The 21172-nt window shown below is 36.2% G+C and overlaps 1 protein-coding gene across 1 annotated transcript in view; it reads right to left on the reverse strand.

Annotated features, from left to right (window-relative positions):
• CNTN5 (contactin 5) overlaps positions 1-21172 on the reverse strand; it is a 286998-nt gene that overhangs the window by 128245 nt on the left and 137581 nt on the right. Inside the window, exons 9-11 of the mRNA XM_075720796.1 lie at positions 16351-16487; positions 13660-13789; positions 11301-11451 (exon numbers count right to left, since the gene is read on the reverse strand). Coding sequence (XP_075576911.1) covers positions 11301-11451; positions 13660-13789; positions 16351-16487 — 418 coding nt within the window. The remainder of the gene's footprint in view (positions 1-11300; positions 11452-13659; positions 13790-16350; positions 16488-21172) is intronic.

Genomic DNA, 21172 nt, shown 5'->3' on the forward strand with positions numbered 1-21172 from the left:
GAAATATGATGTCTTTTTTTTTCACTGTGAAGCAAATCTGAACCTTGACAACCACAAAGACTGATGTTCTATAGTACTTGAAAATATGCAATGGTGCAAACATGACAGATATCCCTTGTTCTGACCTAGTGTGTCTTGTTTTTTGCTGGGTAAGATGTAGTTTCATTGCCATATATTGCTTAGAAATATGCGATTGAGACTGCTGAGTGAATAGTAAGGTTATGGTTGTTTATGTATTGAAATCCATTCATAGAGTTGGACAGAAGTCTGAAAATCATTGATCTTGAGAGAGTCATTATTTTTTTATCATGACTGTGTGGATTAATTGTACCTTGTTATTTTCTAGACTAATATAATTATTTTTTGTTTCTAATCCCACTAGAAACCCAGTTTCCAGCATACCCTTTTTCTACATATCAAATCACTTGTTTAAGTTTTTGTATACAACTTGATTTTCTGCAAAGCATATCTAACTTTTTAAAAATATGCATAGACTTGTTCTTCTCTGGGAGCAGTTAGCATATAAATACTGACAGTCCATGGATTTTCAAGACTGACAGACTGGAGAATGTCAGAATATAATGAGAGAAGTTGCCAAATGCATCACAATTTCCCTTTAAATTTTGAAATTTAATAATAAATTTCATAATATAGCTACAAAGTTCACTATATCTTGATGCAATAGGTGCTAATCTGTCGCAAAGCCACCCTAACTAATTTAAATTTATTCCCTGGGAAGGTGGCCTTCTAGTACAAAATGAATTTTAGCAGACCATGTGTAGAAGATCTTTGTAGTGTCCACACAGATCATGGATGCTGACTAGCAGATCTAACAAAATATTGCACATCACTTAAAATGTAGTTTAGCCCTTTACAGTGCTATAAATTAAAAGATACACTCAAACGATATGCTTGTATTTAGGAATCTGACAAGATTTCTCAATCCAAACAATCTGGGTTTATTTCACAAATTTCCCACAATGCCTTGGAATTTCTTCTTTAACATTTTGTTTCTTCCTAATTTAAAAATAGACTTGGTGCCTACGGACTTTAAACATTTTATTGCTATATGGTAACATGTCACTGAACGACAGTAATTATTATTTATCTTGTCGCTCTTTCAGTGTGACTAATTCAGTGACAATGCCCAGAGATTCTGGCTGAGGTAACACTCTCATGTGCTGCACAACTTAAAGAGTGATTATTTCTCTATCAGGAAAATAAATAGACATACTCCTTCCATATATTGAAGCCAGCTATCACAGAACTGTTTCTGACCTATTAAATGCTGTTAGCCTTTAAAACGTGGTGGCAGCACATGCACAGCCTAGCAGGAATGGCTTTTGGCATGCATAGGCTCCTAAGATGCCTAAGGACTACTTGGGGGCAGCTACTTGATGCAGGCTAAAATCAAGCCAGGGACTAACTGCTTAATAGCATAGCTGATTGCATCCCTGTGCAATCTCAGGCAACATTACAAAGCAGCTTTTAATTTACTTGTGTAGGTAAATCATCTGCCCTAACTGGCGTACAGCATATATAGGCAGGAAAATGTGAGAGTTGCCTTGTGTGCTGAGCTGGACACTCCTCTGCTGTGAGCACCTGTCTTGGTCCATGGCCAGTCTCTCCAATCCTTCCTGGGCTGCTCTGGCACAGGCATGTCTGTATCTGTGTGACCAACTGACAAGGGAAAAGATCTAGCAAAAAAATAGCACAGGCGAAATAAATGGGCTATTTTTCACCTGAATCAGACCCCTAAATCTTTTCATTGTAAAGTAAGCAGCCTGAGATGAGGGAAGGAAATTTCAGCAATTTAACTTTGTCACTGAAACCAGACCTGACTGCACCCATAAGTACAGAAAAGCAAATATCTTGCCTAAGGTCCACAAAACAGGAAACATTTCAGGCATGATGGGTATTGGACTGCTTCTTTAATCATGTTGTCTGTAAGAGAACATGAGTAAAGAGTAAGAGTTGGTTAGGAGCATGGCCAAAATCATTGGGTTGTCAAAACTCATGTTGTGTAATACAATCAATTAGTAAAACAGTGCTGTTTTTTAACAAAGATCCCTTTTTTTTTTTTTTTTTTGTGAAGGGATGATCTTGCCATTTGTTTTTTACTATTTAGTCAAGGTTATCATTGTTTCCCTTTTCTACTTTATAACCAGATCTCTAATTCCCATTATGAGCCTGCCACAGCTAAATTAGACCATGATTTGTGCAAAAATTGAAAAGAAGTGACTTGCGGAACTCTCTCAGGAAGATGAGAGTTTCTGTTACGAAGTTTGTCTTTCTTAACGTCCCCAGCATTTTCTCTCTTCACTACTTTTTGATCATTAAAGTGCCACTTGGGAATCTATGGATCAGCTGGTGGCATGAAGTTAAGTGTTTAAATTCCCAAGTATTTTAGATGAAGTTTCTATTAAGGACAAATTATGCTGAAAGTCATAGTCTGAAGAGCCTTAAGCAAAGAAAAACCTTTAGGCGACTGATCACTTGTCATACTCTGCCTGTGTGGTGCACAAACAGGCTGCCGTTTATAGCAACAGCAGAGAAATGAGTCATAGTTAGAATCAGAATTCATGAACTGTTTGTTCAACTGATAATTAGTTGAGTTGTGTAAGCAGATATTCAAGGCATATACAGCAGATCAAATACTTCGTGATTGTTAACTTAAAAAGGTCGAGCTCTTCAGCTTTTTCTTTTCACTAGCACCATGAGAGAGAGATATATATATGGGATACTTACAGTTCACTAACTGAGAAAAAAATCAAGAAATGCAATTGTATGGAAATATCAAAAAGCAAGGTCATACAAGACGGGACTCAGCTCTCTAAGTATTAGTGTCTAGTCTGCAGGTGCCCGAAGAGGTCCAGAACACCTACATGTTCTTGATGGATACTAGAGTAATTATGTGAGACTTGCGCTCTGCTGACAAAGCAGCTGGAGGCCAGGGGCGTTACTGCAGGAAACTGCGTATCAGTTTTAACACAATTAAATCCTATTTGAATTGAAAATTAGTAAGATATGGTGGAAACCACCCAAGGAGTAAAGAAGAGAATATTTTTCTAAGGTAATATATACTTCAATGCACTGTTACCTAAACATACACTTCTGCATTAGAATCAAGCATTATTTCCCTAAAAAGAGTCAGTGAGTGCCTAAATAGCTGTATAGCAGTATATGAAGTACTGTATTAAGGACAAATAATAGAAAGTATTGTACTGAATAGCATTCCTGGGAAGAAAGACTGGGATGTTTCAGTCCAGAGAAGTCATTTAGGATCTTGTAGATAACAATTTCCTTGAATATAAGCACAGAATTCATTTGGTAGCCTGTGGGAAATGCTATTTGTTAAACTAATTGAAACTCATGAGTGGCCATTTTCTTCGGATATTTAACTGGGCACATAAAGTAAAATCTTCAGACTGCTTAATAATCTGCTCCTATAGTTGGATTAATTCTGAAGATCTTTCTTTATTATCAGGAAAAAAAAAAAATCTGTGGTGTTTTCACCAAAAAGTGGAAGGGTAGTAGACTGAGCTAATGTGCTGTCTGGCTGGCTGATCACACAGATGCAGAAAAGCTTGTACCAGATACAAGTTGAGCCTGGTGCAAATTAGGGATCAACAAACAAACTGAAAATTACAGTTCAGAGTAATTTTCCATCCATTTTATGTATATGCTTTCTTTTGCCTTCATAGTGCACAATTCGCAGTTTGAACAAACATTACATACCACCGTTAGATGGAACTGAAATTCTTTTGGAAAGCTACCACCATGATTATGAAGAAAGCATATAATATATACCTCTGAGAAGGGCAATGAAGCTGGTGAAGGGACTAGAGAACAAGGCTTATGAGGAGCGGCTGAGGGAACTGGGATTGTTTAGTCTGGAGAAGAGGAGGCTGAGGGGAGACCTTATCGCTCTCTACAACTACCTGAGAGGAGGTTGTAGTGAGGTGGGTGTTGGTCTCTTCTCCCAGGTAACAAGTGACAGGACAAGAGGAAATGGGCTCAAGCTGCATCAGGGGAGGTTTAGATTGGATATTATGAAAAATTTCTTCACGAAAGGGTTGTCAAGCATTGGAAGAGGCTGCCCAGAGAGGTGGTGGAGTCACCATCCCTGGAAGCGTTCATCAAACGGGTAGATGTGGCACTTTGTGACATGGTTTAGTGTGCATGGTGGTGTTGGGTTGATGGTTGGTCTGATGATCTTAGAGATCCTTTTCAGCCTTAATGATTCCTAGTTTTTACTTTCATTAAAAATTATCCAGCCACCCCAGGAAACAAGAAATTATTACTCTACCCTTAATTGTTTAGTGGTGGAGTTGATAATGTTAGGTTAATGGTTGGACTGGATGATCTTAAAGGTCTTTTCCAACCTAAATGATTCTATGATTCATTGTTACACCCAAATACATGCTCATATTTAAAAACATAACACAACATGTACTAACCAAAGCACTTTATAAAATTGAATACAAATTTCACCTGCAAACTCAAATATATATTTTCTTGTTTCTGCTCTGAAACACTCTTTTCATTTTCTCCTTTGATTTTTTTTCATAGCAATTGAGCTATAAAGCCATTAAAAAAGGAACTTACAATGGAAACACTGACAGATCCTTAAGTAGAGTGAAGAGAAACTGTAATAAGAACCTGCCAAAACTGAAAATGGAGTCTGAGAGACCAGAAGAATATAAAACCATGTCCATCTCTAAGTTTTTTAAAGACGATATTTTTAGATTTAAGTGCTCTATGTGTTTCCACTAGTTGCATAGCAAAGTGTGACAGATGAAATATCTAGGCATACAGGACAACTGCTTCTGTAGTTCAAAGATTTCAGTATTAACCTGAAGGTGGGTAAAAGGCAATAGTCTCAGGCTTCCCTGTGTCTCTGTCTAGCAGCACCGTAGCAATCCTATATTAGTACTTGGAATTTAATGTCTCTATGCTAGATCTCTTTCTCCTCTTTCTTTCTCTGACTTCTTTCACAGCTGCTGAATATTAGTGGAACATAACTGAAAGAACACAAAATGATGCAAAATTAGGTAAAAGCAACATTTCAGCAGCCTCAATTCACTCCTTCATGCATTATGTTACATACAGCTTGAACACTTTGTCCCCTCCAGTGGATTTATTCTTCATTTAGTACCTATAGATGATGTTTCTCACTTAATGGGTACTTTTTAGTGTTCTTCTGTTCTTCATAGGTCATTGTGTGGCTTGAACTTTTATATCCACATGACTATGAAGACAGAATTTCCTTATTAATATTTCTCCATGTTTTTAATGCCTGATAGCTTCACAAATGTTCATGTCTCCCTATTTTCAGTATCCACTGATTTTATTTGTGATATTTAAAGAATGACTGTCTCAGCACTTGCTATTAATATCCAGTACTTCATCGTTCGATGTATAGCTTCTACAGTCTTCTCTATGGCTGCAAGTCAGTCCCAATGACCTCAGGTAAGGCACAAAGTAAATGAAGAACATGACAAGCAGACAGTAACTTTGCTACATGGCAATACACAGTGGGCAGGTTTTGTATGAGTGACATCTCCATTTTAAGAATTTTCTTGGCCAAGCAGGTTTGGGGCAGATCTGAATGGAGAATTTCATGTGTCATGGAAGAAGTGTTGATATTAATTCCTTATATGGCCATATTATTATAGATCAGACCCTCCCAGCTGATCAACACACTGATCAACTGATACGTACACTGATGGGAGGGAGTAAGCAGACAGAGCCGGACTCTTCTCAGTGGTGTCCAGTGACAGGACAAGAGGCAATGGGTACAAACTGAAATACAGGCAACTCTATTTAAACATCAATTCCATTTAAGCACAAGAATATCTTTCTTTTTCACTGTAGGGGTGATTAACCAGAATAGGAACAAGAATCCCAGATAGGCTGCGGTGTCTCCATCCTTGGAGGTACTCAAAACCTGACTGGACATGACCTTGAGCAACCTGTTCTAGCTGACCCTGCTCTAATCAGGGGGGCTAGACCAGGCGTTATCCAGAGGTCCCTGCCACTCTCAGCTGTTCCATGATTCCTTGATACCATTCAGACAAAATGGAATAAAAAATTTTTACCCACTTGAAATCAATAAAAAACCCACCATGATGTCTAGTGCAAGAATAGGGATGTTGAAGTTTGTGTCCTGGCCAAACCTAGGCCAGGTTACTGCATTCAAACTATCTAAAATTCCCTCTGCTGCTTAACCTGACAAGTTTTCTTCACCTTATCTCCAGAACTCCTTCAAACAGAAGTGAAATGCAGGAAACTAATCGCTGCATATGAAAAGTGGCTGAATTGAAGTGGCAGGTGGAGTATTGTTGCCATTTTCTTTTCCTCACAGAAATGCTTAATATGTTTAGGTCCCCAGGCAAAGTTAACCTTGGACCTAGGTGGATGAATATGAGCAATTAAGCAATGGCCACAGAGAGACTGGCACTGTTGTTCTGCTCATGGTGATCTATTGTGAACCCAACCTTCAGAGACTGTCAATGTTTTTCTGCAAAGCTTGTTCTGTCACATGAAGGAGAAAGCTTAGACTGTGCCATAGAGAAAGGGAGTCAATAAATGCAGAACTATATTGCCAATACATACATATATGTTTAGACATCACTGTATTTAGATTTTTTTTAGATTAAATATTAATCTGCACACAAATTGAGATATACAAGAAACATTGATAAAATAAGCATTATTGTTTGAGAAGCTTCAAAAGGAAAAGGAACAAAAGCAAAATAAAGCAGCACAAAACCGGCAGTATAAAAATCCTACTTCCTGTTACCCAAAATCCTACTTCCTGTTACCCATTTGCTGGTTAAATTGTGCGATTTTTTTTTTTTTTTTTTATTTTGTGGTGGTCTGAATGGAGAATTAAAAATAGGGACTGAATAGAACTCTTTGCACTGCTAGAGTGTTTTTGAATTATTGCATTTCAACTATAATGAATGGATATGTAATGGAAATAATGAGCTAGTGTGAAAATTCACTATAAGTTTAATGAGATGGATATTATGTATGTATATATAATATGTAGAAGAACAAAAACAGACGAACAGAGACTTACAATGCTTTTTAATACCTATGACTCCTCAAACATATCTATTTAAACATCAGCTGTAGTAACGACTACAGGGCAATCTAGACAAGAAAGGTAGGTGACTTTAAGAAGGTGATGGAACAGAGATTACAGCTCATGAAAATTTGTGCAGTAAGAAAATATTAGAAAATACCTGCAATTTACAGAAGCCTGAACACAGGAACTGAAAGAATTTATTAAAAGTGCTTGTCCAGAATTTAATAATTGACTTTATTAGCATTACTCATAATTTATATTGAAGTAACAGACAGCAGATTCCAGTCTATTCTATTGTGCATTATAAAGTTTACTGTCTACATAAAATAATGTTATTAAATATCACTTTTGTTGCCTTCCTTTGGCTTGATACATAAGTTTAAAAAAATATTTAATTAGAAACAGGTTTCTGACTGGCTTTCTGATCTGAATAATCTGGGTCTGGGTCTTGTTTCGAAGCTGATGCTAAAATAGTAAATGAAGGTTTGACTATAGATTAGGAAGTATCTGGTTGGAATATTTCAGAAACTTCACAAAAATGTTTGTTGATCGCTGTACTCTTGCCCAAGGGCCAAATTCTTCCTATTTAGGACCTAAATCAAATTTCCAACCAAATTTTATTACAATTCAAAGCATAAACTTATTTTTTCAGACTTGGATCGAAATACAATCCACTTTTCTATAAAACCAAAACTACTTATGAACTAAAGGGTTCAAAAGTTCTTTACAAAATTCTTATGGACTAAAAAACTCAATGCTCAAATCAATAACCAGAGTACACATTATCACAGGCTGCCATAAACAACACACAGCCATCTATAGGCCTATGAGACAATAGAGTCCAGAGATAAGTGGTTAGTAAAGATAGTTAACAATTTTAATTATTGTGAGATGACTAATGAAAAAATGCAGCATAAATGTGTTTCTCTACCGACGCAACTCCTGTTGCTGTTGTGCTCAGGTGTGTTCTAATTTCAAAATACAAGTATAACAATAGCTTTTTTTCCTCTCCTCTTAACTTTTAGGTGAAAATGCTGATGAACTTATGTTTGTTTCAATGTATTAACAACTCACTGAGATAATGATACATGAAAGAGATTTGAATTTTACATGTAGTTCCTTTCAAATGCAGATAGTGATCATTAAATGTCCTGTATCAGTAAGCTTCACAGACTATTCCTTGTTCTTTGGAAGTTTTAATCTTCTGCATACTAGATCTCCAATACCATATATTTTATTTTATTAAAATGTGGCTTTTGCAGCAGGTCTTGATCTTTACATCTGGTTAATAGAACAAATTGTGAATACTTCAGAATCTTTGTTAAATAAGTATGTTTCTATAGGAGTAATTTCATCAAATTTAAAACATTTATGAGATTGTAACACTCAGAATGATACTTTGTGTCAGCAAATAGTTGTGAATATCCTACTTTTTTTGCTCTATCTTACAGACTTGCCACTCATTCAGAACCCAGTTCAAAAGAGCTTTTATAATATGCAGATGCTTTCCAGGTAGAATCAAATGATCTGACTGCTCACAAAAATGATTGCTCACCAGGGAGAGCAAACCTAGCATAGACAGACTGTGAATATGAAGATCTTGAGTTGGATAATTTGTTCAAAGTAAAAACAGACCAAAAGATGGAGCTCATGACAACTCTTTCCACATTTATGTTGCCAAGTGAGTGGCTTTAGCCTTTTGAATGAATCTGAAACATTTGAGGCTTTCAGACTGCATTAAATCCCAGAGTCAAAGTCTGACTGCAGTGAGAATTGTAACCAGCCATGAGTCCCACAGGAACAAACTCGGCCTTCTGCTCAGTTACAAACGGAAATGTCACTTGAGATATTTCTGTCAACCAGCTTTTGGTTGTATGGAGGAACATCTAAGGAGGCACCACAGGTTGGAAGAGGTGGACTATATGATAACAGACCCACTAGTCAAGTGGATTTTATTTTTCTCCGTAGAGGGGAGGGTCTCTTTTGTATTGAGACTTTTCTAACAGATGTGGTGAAATGGAGAGAATTCCTTTTCTGGGCTGGCAGACTTGGCAAAAATAAAACACAACATGCACTTGGTACAAGAACTCTAGAAGAGGAGTAACCTGTGGCAGAAAAGAAAAAAATATGTTCTGCTGTTCTATCCTTGCCCTTCCTTATTATTTAATCAGAATGTTTTGTTGTTTTTTTTTTTTAATATTTGATGGTTTAACATTCTGTGCAAACTCATCACATGACAGTTCCTAATTGTTATTTTGCTGGGATTTTTATCAGCAGTCATTTAACCTGCAGTGCTTAAACTATGTTTTACATACAGAGCTGGACAGAACTTATTTAATCAAACATATTCTGTTAAACAGATGTGCCGTTGAGTACAGAAATTACTTGTATAATTAAATCCTATAATGGAATAGTATTTTTCTTCTCTGAATCATTTTAAAGATATTCTTAGATAGACTTCCATTTTTAAAGAATATAGATGTGCTCATCATGTTAGATTATTCCCTTTTTAAAATGTTTTACACAGTTCCCTTCCAATGATTCCTTCTCACAGTGCCCAAAATGTGGAAACACACATATTACCCCCATTGATTTACACTTCCTTTCCCAAAATCATGATAGGCTTCCTCATCTCCTCTTCAAACAGACTCTGTTATTGTTGCTTAAAACATATGGTATGTAGAGGCAGAACCGAGTTTACTTGAAACTGATATTCCCCTCACCCCCACCCCTCTATAAACAATAGATGCAGGGAAACTGCTCTGAATGACACAAGATACTCCCTGAACAACTGACTACAAATTAAGTTGAACACAACCCAGGTGTCTCAAAGATTTGAAATAGTTCAACCAGTTTTTTATCTTCCATGTTTCATCATTACCCGTTCCTCCCTCTGTCAAAATATGCAAGTATCAAAAGCTGCAAATACCAAAAATGTAGCTCCAGATCTTATTTTTAGGAGATTTTAACTTCAAAGTTATGCTGTTTGGACAGACATCAAGTAATTACCAAAATGCTTTACTGGTCTGGGATTAAAATGTGATTTACATGTGGTGATCGGAGAAACCATAGTGAGTTTTGTGGAGATGAGAGGTCATGTAGTCAAAACAGTTAACTGTGTTGCTACAGCACAGAGGCATCAGTCTCAGAATATTTGATATTATCAGCATCTTTGTAATATCGTTCTGTCATATCTTGTCAATATGTGCTATACAACTAATACCTGTTAGTAAAATGTATGTAATGGAGTTTCGCTCTGCCCCCACAAAGAGCCAATATGGCATGAAAAGTTACCCATGTTTCCTTCTCAGAAAAAAAACAAATGACATGAGACAAAAATAAAAGTCACCTGAATGAAATGGCTTTTGCAGCTAACAAGGACAGATGCGCTCCACTCTTTTCATCAGTATTGCACAAATGAACAAAAAGGCCTTGCTTTTACCTTTTTGACTAATGCCATACCAGTCAGTTTAAGTGGTTTAATCACATACATTACCAGAAAGAAGATAAGATTGCTCTGTGTACTTAAAGACCATGTGCAGGGTGGCAAAACTATTCTAGTGTACAGACATACAATCCTGTAAAGTGCAATTACAGCTGGCATTTAACCTGCAGTGCTTAAACTATGTTTTACATACAGAGCTGGACAGAACTTACTTAATCAAACATATTCTGTTAAACAGATGTGATGCTGAGTACAGAAATTACTTGTATAATTAAATCCTATAATGGAATAGTATTTTTCTTCTCTGAATCATTTTAAAGCTATTCTTACACAGACTTCCATTGTGATCAAGCTGCAAATCTGCCTCATTAAAATTATTTCAAATGAATAAGCACATTTGATATTTTCTGTGCTCCTGATTCCTTCAGCCTCTATTCTTTTAATACCCTCATACACTAAATTTGTAGTATCTCTACAGTGTAACAGAAGCATTTTCTAAATGAGTAACATAAAATAGAGAAAAACCCCAAAGTAATAACTTCTTTTCATCTGTCTGCATCTCTGAACAATTTTAAGATTTTTCATTTCAATATTGTGGAAACAATAAAGTCACTACTGTCAGACAAATCAGCTTGACAAAATAATTATGCCATACGCATGCTAACATATACATGTTCTTGTCGCTTGCTGTATTTTCATATCATACCACAGAATTAAACATGCAAATGCAATATTTAGTTTACCGAACAAGCTTCTGACCTCTTACTCTCCCTTAATGCTTTGTCTCCTTTCTTCCAAGTGATAGTTGGCTTTGGAGATGCTTGTGGCTTGCACTCAATGACAACTTCTTGGCCCTTGGTAATAATTATTGTTTTCCTCATTTGATTTAGTGGGAAAGTGGGAGCTGAAGCTGTTAAAAAGAAGTACGTTAACTCTACAGAGAACACTCACATCTTCCTCTTTCATTACATTTTAGTAGAAGGTCAGAATAATAGATTTAGTTTGGGGGATAGAATCTCCATTTTTGGCTTGGAAATTATTACATTGCAGATTAGATGGAATTTTACAAAATATTTGAAATCAGCAGCCAAGACTGGATGGCAGGTCTATAACTTAATCCAGTCAGGAATTAGTAAGATGTCCTTCACATCAGTATACTAAAGTAAGATTGCTTGTGAAATCCAACAGCTTTAGAAATTAAATACTCTAGTTGACTTAGCTACACCTTTTCCAAAATTTTTTGATTTCATAGATAACTTATTAGAAGTAACTAATTCAAAATAAAAAAAAAGTTTAAATTCCACAACTATCCAAAATGCACTCTCTAGAGTTAATTCTTACAAAAAGTACTACTGTTACAGAAATTTTACTGCTTTCCCTTTTTATATTTGTCTGAATACTGGGAATTGAAAAGTGAGAACTTCTTAATAGAAGACATTTACCCATGTCTTGTTCTTAGTATTTCACTTTTCAAGAAGTCCCATTGATTACAATACATCAGCTAAGGTAATAAATGCATCACAAAATGACTCTAATTACTGTAATTTCACACCAAGAAAGGACAGCTGTTCTCAAGTAATCTCATTTGTTTGTGGTTTTCTTAAACTAGTTTTGCAAAAACAAAGCCTGCCTTGCAACTATCTCAGCTACACATATAGGAACATATTACACTCCATTGCCTCAAATATGTAGGAATTTCCTACCATTATTTTGTGTAATTTTCATACCAGAGCTATTTATATGGACAATTTATTCTGTTCTTTTCCCTTTAATAATCCAGAAAATTAGACATAACTGCTTCTTTAATGCAACATTATGGTTAAAATTTAACAGGGGTACAATTTCACAAGTGACAAAGTGAAAGGCTGATTTTTATTGCAGCAACATATAATGGCCATTTCTGATATTAGAGAACATCAAAGAAAGTGTACAACTACCTGATATAATAGGTACACCTTTTTTATAATAGATAGAAAAAACAGAGCAAGAGAACATAGTAACCAACAGGGATCTATTTGCTGACTGAATCACAAATGACAAAGGAAAGCGAGGGAAATGGAGCAACTACTGACTGTGGGGTTTAATTTATGGCTAGACAGAAATATTTTGAAGACTTATCAGTGAAATTCTAACACTGGCCAGCTAGCAAATAGTGTAAATATGCTAGATAGGTTATTCTTCAGAAGAATCAAATCTTCGTTCAAATGTAGTATATTATTTCAGTAACTTCAGCTTTATTATTAATTTGACTGGGAGTTAACAAGAATGATTCCCAGGTGCAGGTTTTGAAATTTGCAGGTTTTGAGCAGTGCAGAAACTTCTAATCCCTCATATGGCCATTGAATTACTTTGACAGACACCTGTCTTCCAGCTATACCATACTCTAACAAAGATCATGAGACTCTTAAAGTCTGTATCACTTAACCATGTGGAAGTCCTCTTATCACTATTGTCCCATTGTGTGTTACCACAGTTTGCTTTAAGGAAAACTAGAGTGTTGGAAAGACATGCTTCAAGTTTTTCTTCATTAGCTCCCCACTTCAACTTTTGAATAATTAAATTTTTATTGTATTTCTAGGTAACACTATGTAGTGTATTTGCTTTACTACAGGATGATATTAGCTCAAGCATGTAATTTACAGTATTCAATCAGTTCTGGTGACTTCATAGGAAATTTTTACACCTTTAAAACTAAGATCATGCTTAATTACCTTTGAATAATGGCCTTGGTAGAAATAATAATTTAATTTTAAGAGAGACTAAAAATATATTTGCTTTCTCTAAGTTTCTTCTCCTCCACTTACTTTTAAAGGAGTAAAAAATATTTTTCCATGTATTTGAACTGAAATAGCCTTATATAAGAAGCAAGGAGTCACAAAATGTAACTGAGTCAGTAATTTGTGAAAGAAAATCTGCAGTTAAGAGAAGGACCTGTGCTCTCTTGGGCAACAAAGGACCCACTCATACATAAATAACAAGAAGAAAATGGAACCCACTTTTATCTGCTCTGCTCAGTTTAGACTGGCAGAAGCTGTTCCTTATCGTAACAGACCAAGAACAAATGTAATTATCAAAGGGAAAAAAAAAGAACTGTCTGTTCTTTTTCAATAATACTCACCTAAAATCTTCAGCTCGGCACTGGCATAAATGGTCCCGTACTTATTTTCTGCTAAGCACTGATACATTCCAGCATCTGAGAGATTCACACTGTGGATCATCAGAACACCATTAACCATCTCAACCCTGCTCTGTAATGGAATAATAAAAAAAAAAAGTTCTATAAAAGCAAACAGGCACTGGAAATTTGCTATGCTATTGGCTTAAGGCAAAGAGACAAAAGACATTATTAAGCTAAAATAAAATTGAGCATCAAATTTCCTTGGGCTTACTTTTTTCTTGTTATATAAGGAATGACAAGAATAAAGCAGATGGGGAAGGGCAGAAAAAACTCAAAAAATATTTAAAGGTAAATATTTTTCAGTGCTAGTTCACTATCTCCAAGGCTTGCTTTTAGAATCATAGAATCATAGAATTGTTCAGGTTGGAAAAAACCTTTAAGATCACTGGTTCCAACTATTAACCTAACAGTGCTAAGTCCACCACTAAACCATGTGCCTAAGCACCACATCTACACATCTTTTAAATACCTCCAGGGACGGGGGCTCAACCACTTCCATGGGCAGCCTGCTCCAGTGCTTGATAACCCTTTTGGTGAAAAAATTTTTCCTAATATGCAATCTAAACTTCCCCTGGCACAGCTTGAGGCCATTTCTCTGAGCAACCTGATCTAGTTAAAGCTGTCCCTGCTCACTGCAGGGGGGTTGGGCTAGATGACCTCTAAAGGTCCCTTCCAACCCAAAGCATTCTATGATTCTATGATTTTATGATTTCCTCTTGTCCTATCACTTGTAACCTAGGAGAGGAGACCAGCACTGATCTCAGTACAACCTCCTTTCAGGTAGCTGTAGAAAGCGATAAGGTCTCCCCTCAGCCTCCTCTTCTCCAGGCTAAACAACCCCAGTTCCCTCAGCCGCTCCTCACAAGGCCTGTGCTCCAGACCCTTCACCAGCTTTGTTGCCCTTCTTTGGACACCCTTCTTTGGACACCCTTCTTTTGTCTGCTTGTTTGTTATTACCTTTACATGATTTTTAAAAGCAGTTCATCCTAGGAACCTTAATGAGGCAAGAAGTCAGTTGTGGGTGTAACATATCTGATGATCTTCACATCTCTAGCAAATGTTTGGTTTCAGTCATGGCACGATTTTCATAAAAGTAGATATAAAAGATTGCTTCCATGAGTAAGAGTGAAAGGGTCCAATCGCCTTCATCATTAGTGCAAATTTCTTATTTGAAAGGTCCACTACTAGAAAATAATTACCATAGCTGGAAGAAAAGGGTCATTAATAGCTGTTTATAGAAATGTGTACTTCATGGAGCTGTATAATGAATAATTTGAACTGCTATAAAACATCTCTATGTTTCATTATTATGGTCGATGTAGGTTTATTTAAAAATTGATAAGGAACAGAGTGTTTGGGAATGCAGAGGAAACTGTGAAAAAAGTTCTCTCTGTTGTAAGCCCCCAGTTTAAACTGAAATTTAATTTGAAATTGCAGAGCCTGGTGCAACTAATGGTTTGGAAAATCAGAAAACCAAAAAGTACAGATATTTAAATTGCTTGAATTTCAGGACTAATAGCTCCATCTAAAAAGGCAGAAATGGATAAAGTAAAGGCATATAACCTTATTTGCAATGCCTCACAGCTTCAAAAGTAAACTGTGTTTATGTTTCCTTTCTCATTGTTTGCATAATTGGATGATGTTCACAGACAGAAGCGACATTCACTGAAAAGAAAGGCATTACATCTTTTATATTCTTAAATCCATTCTGTGAATTCATTTACAAATGGAGATATTTTCTCCCAGAACTGAACAGCTTTATTTTAATCTGGAAAAATGCACTAAATAGATTTACAAAACTTTTCTTTAAATAATTTGTGACTATAAAAATGGAAAGGAGCTAGGCAAAACCCACATGATATGGGCTGACATGCTGATGATTCAGTGAGAGAAACAGAACAGAGTGAAATAAAAGGCAGGCCATGTCATGAGTGATCTTTTAAAAGGAAGACAATTTTATCTAGATCCAATTCTAAAATGTATCAGGTGGCTGTAGTTAAGGACTTTACATCTAGGAGTCTTACATGGAACACTGTAATGGTCTTGATGGTGAGTTCTATTACCTGCAGAGAATTAATAGAGCTGAAAACTGATGAAAATATAATAGTCATTGTACCCTTTACATCAGCCTGCTAGTGTTTTGAAGAGTATGATTATGTGCAAACAAAATGTGGTAAATAACATAACGTAACATAACATTGGGGGAAATATGAAGGAATCTGATTCAGCAGATACAGCACTTCTCTGAGTTGTTACTATCTTTTTATACAGAAAAAAAAAATAGATACAAATAGCATAATACCACCATATAAAAGAAAAAAAACCCCAAACATAATGGAGATTGTTTAGATGTACATTATAGTACAATGGCAGATGCTGTTGCAGACACAGCTCAGAAGGTCCCATCTCCCAAATATTTCTGAACTACAGAGAATTGCTGGTGAAAGCAATTTTACATTGCTTGAGATGGTTCAGAGGGGACGTATAAAAACCCTGTCTGTATACTAACACTTAATACACTAACACTGGAAACAATAATTTCTGAAGTACTTTTCAGTACTATCTTTAACTGACTTTATCTGAATGAAAGAAGAAACATGCAACATACTGGTGACTCCTCATCTAATGTACCTGTGGCCAGAGAGGAACTCCATTTTTCAGCCAACGATATGTGGGCCTTGGCTTTCCAGTGGCTTTACATTCCCATCGGAGCTGATCTCCACTGTCTAATTGAGTATCATTAAGTTTCTCCACCCAATGTGGGTAGGCTGCAAGAAAAAAAATACCATGCTATATACAAAGCATATAAACCAGTAAGTTTCTAGCTGATATGCAAAGACCTAATCAATTAAAAAGCTTAAATTATGGCCTTTACAAAGCTTGACTTACTCTCAGAAAGAAGCACATTTAAACAAACAGCCAGAACCAGAAGAGAAAGCAATAAAATTAACAAAACTCTCTAACTTTGAATGAAATGTTGTAATGGCACCAGGCAGTGAGGGGTATTGTGACCAGGAGTAGAAATCTGCCTGATTTAATAAAGTCCAGTGGATTAAATTACAATACTATATACTAATGAATTCATTATTACTGAATTTAAGAGATTGGTAGTCACAATAGAATATTTAGTAACTTTTCAAGACCTAAGTTATTTAAATTTTGGTAAGGAGGTCAATCACTATAGACTCCATTTCACATAGTTTGTTCAGTTTACTAGGAAATCATGATTTATTCAGCTAGGAATGACTGGACATTTGGTAAGGTATTTGCACATATTTTTGTTAAAGTGTCTTGGGTTTAATTCATATTTCAAGGGAGAAAATGCTTTTAATGTTTTTAAGCACAGAACCCACGAGATTTCCAGCATTCATCAAGAACATAAATTACACAGTAAGTCAATGTTAAACCAGTCTTTTTTTTAAAGGTAGACAGTTGTTAGGTGTATATGTGATCATTAGTACCTAAATTTCATGTAATAATCTGTTAAAAAGTAGGGAATATTTTTTGCAGAGAAGCAGATCTTTAATGCAGCAGTTGATAGATAAACTGGAGGATCTTATAACTTTGAAAACTTTGTATGACTCAGTTAAGAACTGAGCATTCATATATAGAAATAAACATGTATGCTTAAAAGCCACCTTTTGGGTCTTCATACTGTAGCCATATCAATTTGTATAGCAATGAGGATGATAGATGAAATTAATTAACTTAATGATATTAAATGTTGGGGTTTTTTGGTTTGGTTTTTGGTTTGGTTTTTTTGTTTTTGGTTTGGGTTTTTTTTTTTTTTTTTTCAAATAGTAGAGAATAAGTAGCTAAAAGGCCTTCTTTCCTAAAGGAATGTAAAATTCTTCTGCTTGGTGTGAACAGAAGTCCAGATCTGTCACAACAAAGTCTCTGCTTCAAACACTGGGTAATTGATAACGTACTTAAACATGGGGAACCGAGTTTAAAAATAAATCTTTGAATCTAGCTGGCATTTGACAGGTCACCAATCAAAGACGTGAGAAGATATGAAAAGGCATGACAGATGACTAACTGCTTCTAGCTTACATCTCGTGCATGGATGATAAAGAAAGTGAGTGAGGTGTCTATCATTCCTAAGCAGAGAATAGTCTGCTTCAGAGGCCCTGACTGGACAGTTGTCAGAAGCTGGAAACTTATCAGAAAAAGAATCACTCATTTCCCTTTTAGTAGAGGAAAACAGAGATAAGATTGACCCAACCTCACTGCTAAACCCAAAGCCAAAACCATATGCTCCCTTTTTCTTATTAGTCAAGGCAATGTATGACATGCTGCATATATGCTCCTCTGCACTGAATCACTTGATTCTTAAGTTATATCAAAGGGTCCCATTAAATCCTCAGAAGCCATTTGCTGGAGTCCCTTCTCACTTGTCTATTCATTGTCTGAAAAATGTAATTTGATTGCATTGTATAGTTGATGCTGTTAGGGGTTTTTTTTGAGTGTTTCAGTATGCACAAAGGAAGCATGCTGAAAAGCAATTGTTTCCTTTGAAAATGAGTATGCTAATATGATTTTGGAACAAGTGAAAGTTAAATGTGTAACTAAAAATTCGTAAGTTAGCCAGTGGTGCCATAAAATTATGCAGTTTCAAAGAGGTGCTAAACTGTAAATATTTCATTCTTTTTATTATTTTGCTTTTCTGAAACTTCTACTGTATGACCCAAAGCATATCTAGTCTCATTTTTCTATGCTGTATTTGATCTCATCATGAACCAGAGCATTCAGAATTAGGGTGTTTACCTGAGCTATTACACTGAAATAAAACTGTGTCCTCAAGCCTGGCTTCAGAGGTGTTCTCAGTACACGACTGCCATTCCCTACCCTCTCTGTGGCATTCTTGCTAGCATAGTCATGGCACAGGTTTTCCTCTGTAACCACAAACTTGCAAATCACAGTGCTATGACTGCTTGGTATTAACAACCTTTTATCATTAGTTGGGGTACTTCTGCCCTAAGTTTTCTCCTCATAGCCTAAATGGCCTTTGGATTCATAATTTTCAAGCTGTTGAGCTTACCATCAGCCAAGACAATGACTCAGATTCCCACCCTTTTGAAAACAAGGTGGCAAAGCAATAGGTAGATGTAGCAGGAATAGAGCTAAAAGCATGATTGGGAGAAATATTTTCAGCACTTTTTGGCTTTCTTTTCTCTATGTACTCCTCACTTTGCCACAAAGAGTCCCCTCTCTGCTCATTAGCAAGGGTCACTCTCCATAATATCATAACACCTGTTCTTAAACCCTGTCAATAATTAAAAAAGTGAAACATTTAACTGGATGTACAACCTCTGACTCACTGTATTCTTTTTGGTTTTTTTTTTTAACAAAAATGTGTTAACATCATCCTGATATACAAGAAGGCAAAGAAAACTTCATTCCATAATTGCACTTAATTTTAATTAGAAAATATAAATTCTAAGAAACATTTAAATATCTTTCAGAAGTAACAGGTCCTTTTTCCTTTTTACAAATGCAACATTAACCTTGGGGAAAAATGGGTGTTTTCCTGTTTTTTATCTGTCCAGTGAAGAGTTTTGGGGTGAATGTAAGAATAGAAGGATGTGTTTTATTATTCGGTAGTCTTTATGAATATTGTACCATAGCTTTATACAGTACTCCTGAGATTCTAAAATCACTATCCAGTCCCTGATTTATTTTATGCTGCATTTCTGCACCTGTTTATCCAAGGATGTCAAAATGTTTTACAAACACAAATTGGCAATAAATCTGCAAGCTTACAGGCCAGTTTTTATATTCTCTGTGCAAAACGAAATTCAGATACAGAGAACTCAGCCTACTCTCTCAAATTATTAGGCAACTTTTTCACTGAAAGGAAATTAAGGACAGAATTTTGCATAGACAAATGACTTTGGATCGTGTCCTAAAATGTGAATGAGCACAGAGTTTGGGGTGAATAAAATTCATTTTCTGGACACGAGGCCAATTGGGAAGCATACAGTAGGAGAGGAATAGGTAGTTATCGCAGTGAGAAAGATAAGACAGCAAATTTCAACTGAAGCTGCAATTCTGACCACAAAAATCTCTTCCTCTCTAGCCAGTTTTACTACATGTATCTGGGGCTAAACTTTAGTGGCAGCAGTGGATTTTCTTCCATACAGTTTTTACAAGGAAGTTATTAAAATTGTTTGTAAAATCAGGATGGTCCATTACACTGCATTGCAGAATATTCCTGCCCTCAGCTGCTTGTTCTACTCCAGTGTTACAGCAAACCTCCACTCCTGCCGCAGCAGCAGTGCTGTTCATGGGGCAAAAGAAAAGCTGAAAGAAAAATGGCCAAAAAAGTGGTTTTGTGGTCTGCTTCACACCACCACCCTCTGCTGAACTGATGTTACCGTGAATAGGTAACATGGAAGCAAATCCAAGAGTTTCAGAGTAAGAGAAGAGCAGGATTTATAGAAACCAGCACTTATCATTGGGAAAATGTTGGTAGTCGGAATTTGTGGAGGAACTGTGATTACAAAAGGTTAATGGCAAATTTCTGCACCCAAATTTTAATTTTTGTGCTGTCTTCTATTATTCAGTTTGAGCTTGAATAAAATTTTGTGGAAACTTACAGGATGTGCAGATCACTTGGTGAAAAATTACACCTCTCAAAATAGCATGCAGTACATATGAGGATGTCTTTCATTATCAAAATTTTACTCTTAATGCCTTTGTCACTTCCACAGCTGAATTTCCACTAAGTGCTGAGACTATAACAATATGAAATTATCAGCATTGGAAATACCACTTTCTGAACAACACCTGAAATGTCAGCTACATCAGAGAGTCATTGGATTGCAGCACCAGGTAAGAAATGAAAAATCACTAGTTTGTGATTAAATGTGACCAGACAGGCAGACCAGGCATCCTGGGCTTTCTCCAAAATACTCTGTGGTGACCCAGATCAGACTCAATTGATGAAATGAAGAAGATTCAAACAGACAGTGAGTGAGTTCCTACAGAGATATGCAAATTGTGAGACTGCAGTATGACACAGCTGGTCCTACAGCCTGCTCTGAAATTTTACAAGAAACCCCTGGTAAGGAATGATGGCCTACATCTGAATTTCTGAGCCAAAAATAATCGTTTTCTCCTGGAGGAATAAGCTGTCAGTAAAAAACCAATGAGCTTAAAGGTAAATAATTCATGTTGACTATTGTTATGAATAAGAGATACAGCAGGAAATGCTGTTTCAAGTAATGCCTCCAGATCCTGCCATATCAGCTGTCAACAAAGGAAGCTGAGAATTTTGTAAAGTAATATTTGGCTAAACTTTGTGCTGCTAAAACCCTTCTTACCCAAACCCTAACTTACACTCCTGGAAAGTGGTGTGGAGGTTTGTAGGCCAATGAGACACTAATGCTGTCTTCAGGAGCACTGAAAGCTGTGAGAAGCTCCCTGAGGAGTATTTCATCTCAAGACCAAG

The sequence above is a fragment of the Pelecanus crispus genome, chromosome 1, assembly GCF_030463565.1.
Source record: "Pelecanus crispus isolate bPelCri1 chromosome 1, bPelCri1.pri, whole genome shotgun sequence".
Classification (NCBI taxonomy): domain Eukaryota; kingdom Metazoa; phylum Chordata; class Aves; order Pelecaniformes; family Pelecanidae; genus Pelecanus; species Pelecanus crispus.